The sequence below is a fragment of the Galeopterus variegatus genome, unplaced genomic scaffold (assembly GCF_000696425.1).
Source record: "Galeopterus variegatus unplaced genomic scaffold, G_variegatus-3.0.2 Scaffold2218, whole genome shotgun sequence".
Classification (NCBI taxonomy): Eukaryota; Metazoa; Chordata; class Mammalia; order Dermoptera; family Cynocephalidae; genus Galeopterus; species Galeopterus variegatus.
Genome location: NW_007728329.1, coordinates 197552 through 204331, shown reverse-complemented (window position 1 = coordinate 204331; position 6780 = coordinate 197552). Strand labels below are relative to the sequence as shown.

Below are 6780 nucleotides of genomic sequence, written 5' to 3'. Positions count from 1 at the left end.
CGACCCTGAGGGTTGCGATCCCGTTGCCGGTCCCCGGTCCGGTACGGGGGCAACACTGAGGGTTGCGATCCGTTGCCAGACACGGAAAAAGACAAAAAGACAAAAAAAAAAAAAAAAAAGAATTTTCATACAGTCCCTCCCTCCTGTACACATCTCGCTTGTTATTTACATCTTGCATTGTGTGGTACAGTTGTTACAATACATGAGCCAGTGCTGATGCATTCTTATTAAGTAAAGTCCGTAGTTACATTAGTGACTATTTGTGCATTCCCAGGGTTTTGACAAAAGCGTACGGTCCTCTGTCCACCACTGTAGGATCATGCACAATACTGTCACTGCCCTAAAAGTCCTCTGTTCTGCACCTGTTTGTCCCTCCGTCCCCACCAGCCTGTGGCAGCCACTTATCTTGTTACTGTCTTCATAGTTTCACCTTTTCTAGAATGCCATTTAGTTGGGATCAAGATGGTGTGTCAATTTTTCAGGTTGGCTTCTTTCACTTGGAAATATGCATTTAAGATTTCTCTGTCTTTTTGTGGCTTGACTGCTCATTTCTCGGTAGCACTGAATAATATATCATTGTTGGGAAGTACCAGCGTTTATTTATCAGTTCACCTTTTGAAGGGCATCTTGGTTGCTTCCAAAGTTTTGGCAATTACGAATAAACCTGGTAGAGATATTTGTGTGCAGTTTTTTGTGTGGACATAAGTTATCATGGGAGCCACATTTTTTACATCACGTTTCTTCATGGCATTTTCTTTGTGCTAAGATATTTCTAAATATACGAAGGGTAAATTTTATCTGAGATGAAGGTGTATGGTTGCATGCTCTTTTGCTAATTTCTAATTACAACACAGGGAAAGCCTCGACCCTCTGCTACCTGTATTACTTTGCACAGAAGTTGTTATATGAACAAAAGGGGGCATTTTTCTTTCAAAGCATAAATGTGGGTTCTGTCACCTTATGCTTCTTTCTCTTTCAACTCATTAAGCTAATTACCATTTTGAAAATAATAAGGCTTAAATTAGTGTCACAGCCAAATAACCCCAAGCCCAAGTGCACAGGTGGTTCACTTCGCTGTGGGAGTTAACACCTCAATAAATGTCTAGCTGATCGTGATTTATCATGGAAGACAAATCGCTAACGTGGCCCTTGGCCCTCGGGTGTCTTATTCCTTAATTCTGAATCTGACATTTACATATATGGTGTGGGTTCTAGGAATGTTTGTCATCCGAGTTAAAAATTGAGAAAGATTGAATGTACTCTCGCCTGCGGCATTTGCAATCAAATAGCAGGAATGTGTCTTGCAACAAATGACTTGTGTGTTGTTTTTGCATCAGAAATCACCTCTGCCACTTCTGTGGGGCATTAACTCTGCACTGCTTTTCCCTGTTTTCTGGACCAAGCAGGTGAGACTCCAGCCGGGTGGAGGGTCTGTCTCCCCTGGGTGTGACATCCTGCTGAATAGAATGTATTCAGCACCCACTATTTAATCATTGCTGCTACAAAAGATATCCAGGGTCCTTGTGGAATATTAGTTGTAGTGGCCATCCTTGAGTGACTAGCAGGACCCCACCCAAAATTTGGTGCCCATGTCAAGACTGATGATGCTACACACACCAAGAAGACCTGAAAAGGTTTATTACTCACATAAGGATGCTTTCTGGGGAGATCCAGGAAGCTCTTAAGCTAATATGAAGATAGTTTGAGAGTGCAGGGAAAAGAGACTGGTCCTGCTTTTCTGGTGGTGGGAGTTGGGGCTTGGATGACGATTTTCCGCATGCAGGTAGGTGCTTGTATAGTTCCAACTTCATGCTAGTATCAAGGAAGGAAGCACCCAGGATTTCTTACCAGCTTGTGGGGCACGTGCAGAAAAGGAAGAGGTGAGGCTTAAAAACTACTAGCAGTCAAACATCAAAAAATGGACTCAGACTCTAACATAGAAAAGACTAGTTTTATGCACTCACTGAATTAAACAAGCAGTACTTGACTATGGGCGTCTCTGTGGAAACTCAACGTCGTGTACCTTTAATTTGACCACCATTATCTTATCATTTGAGAGCTGATGACAGCTTCCTAATCAGAGAGTCCATGTTTCCGTCCCTTCTTCAATGTTCAGCTGTCTTCTTATGGAAAATTTCGAGCATACATGAAAATAGACAAAATAGCACAGCAAACCTCCATGCACCCTTCACCCACAGCTAACAATTATTAACTCACGGCTAATTGTGTTTAGTCTTTACCCAATACTTACTTCCTCTCCTTTTGCACTACTCTGAAGAAGACAGCAGCCATCGTATTTCATTCATAGGCATTTCAGTGTGTAATTATCTTTTAATTCTATTTCCCTATGAACTTTTGAAGCACCCTAGTGTCTCTAAAATGCCCCTCTCCCCCACACCCGCCATGTCTTTTTTCCTCCTCTGTGATTCTTACTGAGTCCGTCCACTTACCTGTGCAGAGTTTGAGTCTGGGTTTTGGAATCAGACTTAAGTCCTACTTTCTGGTTCTCCCACTTTCCAACTGTCTGAACTTGCAGGGGTCGCTTATCTCTTTTCAGCATTCTTACCCTTATCTGTAAAATGGAGCTGATGCTATTTACAATACAGTTTAGTGTGGTCTAAACAAGAAAACATGTAACAAAGTTTGTTGCATCTAGAGGGTACTTAACAGGTGGTAGCAGTTATTACTGTTGTTGTCGCTGTTTGCATTATTTGGAAGTGTTATTATTTGGGGATGGCATACAGTGTTAAGTTTGGGGACTTTGAGGACAAGAAAAAGGAAAGCATGAAGACTATTAGTAGTCGGGACGGATAATTTTAGACTTGGGTCCACTGTAGGTATTAAAGGAAGACGTTTCCCACTCCGTAAGGGAGAGCAAGAGTAGGCTTTTTCGTCATCTCAGGGCCACAGCACCGGCGACAGCAACAATCTGTCCTTTCTCTCCTCGCGTCTTCCCACCAAGCATCTCATGATCAATGAGCCTGATACTTCCACAGTACTTTATCAGGTCTCCCCGCAGAATTGCTCCTGATAGCCAGAGATTCAGACGATGCTTCTAAAATACTTAAGTCAATGACTGAGTCTTTTTGGGGTCTGTCGGCCTTGATTATATCACATCCCATGCTGGGATCCTCATGGAACAAACTCCAATGTGTGAGAACATTTCTTTTGCACTCTTTGAAGTGAACAGACTGGTTGAGGAGGTCAACCATCTCCCTTTCTTTTGCGAAGGTTGAACTGTTTTAAAATTGAGTCTCGTCTCCCCTCCAGGGCAGATCTTGAATGTCCTAGATGAGCTGAAACTGGCTAATACTACTCTGGTCTACTTCACATCGGACCAAGGAGCCCATGTAGAGGAAGTGACCAGCAAAGGACAAATGCACGGAGGAAGCAACGGCATCTATAAAGGTGAGAAGTGCTGATGCTGACAAGCTCTGGCCTCCCAGCTCATCCAGTGGCTGCCTTTTCTTTGATCTTACAGCTTCTCCATTGTCCCCGTGTCGCTTTGCAATATATGGCACTACCTTGTGTCACAGGCATTGGACAGTCAGGTGACCAAAGTGGCCATATATATTGTGGTCCCCAGAAAACTTACATGCCCACGTTCTGTGTCGAGACATGGGAATGAGGGCGTGTCTCCCTAACTGTCATTTCAGCCCCATGTTGGGTAACTGATTAAAACAAGAACCCCTCGGCCCCGTGTGTATGAGGTTCCTATCACTGCTGTAACAAATTAACACATAGTGGCTTAAAACACCACAGATTTATTAAGTTGTCGTTCTAGAACTCAGAATTCTGAAGTAAGTATCTCAGTAGTCTAAACAAGTGTCACAGGGCTGCGTTCTTTTGCAAGCTCTAGGGGAGAACCCACTCTTTGTCCTTTCCAGCTTCTAGAGGCCACCCTCAGTCCTTGGCTCATGGCTCCCTCTTCCATATTTAAAGCCAAAAATTCAATGTCCTCTCACCTCCTTCTTTTCCTCTGACTNCAGAAAACTTACATGCCCACGTTCTGTGTCGAGACATGGGAATGAGGGCGTGTCTCCCTAACTGTCATTTCAGCCCCATGTTGGGTAACTGATTAAAACAAGAACCCCTCGGCCCCGTGTGTATGAGGTTCCTATCACTGCTGTAACAAATGAACACATAGTGGCTTAAAACACCACAGATTTATTAACTTGTCGTTCTAGAACTCAGAATTCTGAAGTAAGTATCTCAGTAGTCTAAACAAGTGTCACAGGGCTGTGTTCTTTTGCAAGCTCTAGGGGAGAATCCACTCTTTGTCCTTTCCAGCTTCTAGAGGCCACCCTCAGTCCTTGGCTCATGGCTTCCTCTTCCATATTTAAAGCCAAAAATTCAATGTCCTCTCACCTCCTTCTTTTCCTCTGACTTTTGCTTCCACAATACCATCTTCTGTGCTTACTCTGACCTTCCTGCCTCCCTATAAGGACCCTTGTGATTATACTGGGCCCACCTCAAGATCATTAACTTAATCCCATTTGCAAAGTCCCTTTTGCCATGTAATGGAACATAGTTGCAGGTTCCAGAAATTAGGACAAGGACATCTTTGGGGGCCCATTATCCTGCCTCCCTGAACCCACAGTGGCATTCTGAGCTGAAGTTTCATTCTTTCTGCAGCCATCAACTGATCCACTCCCATGATGAGTCAGGCAAATATTGGGGATATTTGATCAGACCCAGCTACTAACCTCGAGTTGCTTGTATAGTGTATACTCTGCAATAAAAGACAAATGTATCTGATTACAATAAATGTGGCTCATTTCACAGACTTAGATAAGGTTCCTAAAGGGGCCTATCCATGCCCTAACCAAAGGTAGACGTCTACCTGCCCTGGTAGACGTGCTGGGAAGGAGCAGCAAAGAGCTTGTTCTGCAGACCACAGGGAGTTCAGTGAGGATGGTCACACCCCACCTGAGGCAGAGAGACAGAGAAGAGGCGTCTAGTGTCTATCTCATCGATGGNCTCAAGATCATTAACTTAATCCCATTTGCAAAGTCCCTTTTGCCATGTAATGGAACATAGTCGCAGGTTCCAGAAATTAGGATGAGGACATCTCTGGGGACCCATTATCCTGCCTCCCTGAACCCACAGTGGCATTCTGAGCTGAAGTTTCATTCTTTCTGCAGCATCAGCTGATCCACTCCCATGATGAGTCAGGCAAATATTGGGGATATTTGATCAGACCCAGCTACTGACCTCGAGTTGCTTGTATAGTGTATACTCTGCAATATAAGACAAATGTATCTGATTACAATAAATGTGGCTCATTTCACAGACTTAGATAAGGTTCCTAAAGGGGCCTATCCATGCCCTAACCAAACGTAGATGTCTACCTGCCCCGGTAGACGTGCTGGGAAGGAGCAGCAAAGAGCTTGTTCTGCAGACCACAGGGAGTTCAGTGAGGATGCTCACACCCCACCTGAGGCAGAGAGACAGAGAAGAGGCGTCTAGTGTCTATCTCATCGATGGCGTGAAGCCTCCGAAAACTTAGGCTTCTGTTTGCATCTACATGTGCACGTCTGGAGTCCTAAGACATCCGAGCACCTGCAGGACAGGGATCATTTCTTACATCTTTGGTTACCTGGCACCTGGCACAAAGGGGCTCCTGGTCTATGTATCTGCACAACCTTCGTAGATTGCTCAGACTCTATTTCACCCACTTTCTTTACACCCCATTGTCACTTGGCTCGATGGGGGACACATGATCAATATTTAATATGGGTTAAATGAATGACACAGGTTGTTTAATCTGAAAAGGATTAACCCCAGCAGACTGTCAGCCCTTCTCTGTGTACTGCCTAATTTTAGAGTACTGAGAAGTGGATATTAACACGAGGTCTTGCAGGCTTATGCCTGTGAGGCTGTGGCTTGCGTGGAGAGAGCTGTTTTTATTTTATCTTGTAGATTGCAGCGTCTGTAAAGATGAAGTTACAGGCTGCATTTCATGCACTAGCTCATCCATTCATTCATTGTCTCACTGAATGCTTGTTAGGTTCCAGAATAGCTTAGCGGCTGCCAATGACACATGTACATAAATTACAGTAATAGAAGTAGCCACAAAGCAATACTTTGCTTAAGAACGTTACACATAAAGTCGACTCTCCATATCCATGGGGTTCCACGTCCACGAATTCAACTAACTGCAGATTGAAAATATCTGGGGGAAAAATCACAACAATTTAATAAATTACAAATGTTTTACTCAAGTGCTAGAAACATCAATGTAAGACGCTGTATTAATATCCCAGCCACTGCTCGATTGGAAACCATTATCCTTTTGTCATACTTAGTTGAAATCAAGTTCACAGTGAAACATTGTTAAAATACAAGGCCCTAAAAGAAAGATGCCATTTCCTTCTAGCTATGGGAAGTGACCAAAACTTGTAAATGTATACGTCTCATTTTGTAAATCTGCAAACTCAAGCACAGACTTATGGTTGATGCAAACACAGAGGAATCACACCACTTAATGTCCTGATCAAAAGAACGTCCTTTTCTGAACATTATTGACTTCTACTCTACATCAAAACCCCTCAAAAAGATCCTTACTCTTTGAACTCACTGATTCCACTGTATTCCCAAATTGAATCTGTTTTGCTAATGAGATCTGCAGGCTAATTTGATGCAATGGTTAGGATTAAACAGGTTGTCCATTTTAATGATAGGAATGTTACGTTTCTGTGTAGTCCGCATTTAAGAAATAAAGATTTAATATTATGTAAGAAGGGTAGTGAAAATGCTAACTGTTTATCTCATTTTTTT

At 43.2% G+C, this 6780-nt stretch overlaps 1 protein-coding gene across 1 annotated transcript in view; it reads left to right on the top strand.

The window, feature by feature from the left end:
• Window positions 1-6780, top strand: part of STS (steroid sulfatase (microsomal), isozyme S) — a 92828-nt gene that overhangs the window by 45824 nt on the left and 40224 nt on the right. The window contains exon 7 of the mRNA XM_008580952.1: window positions 3271-3408. Within this exon, the coding sequence (XP_008579174.1) occupies window positions 3271-3408 (138 nt within the window). The remainder of the gene's footprint in view (window positions 1-3270; window positions 3409-6780) is intronic.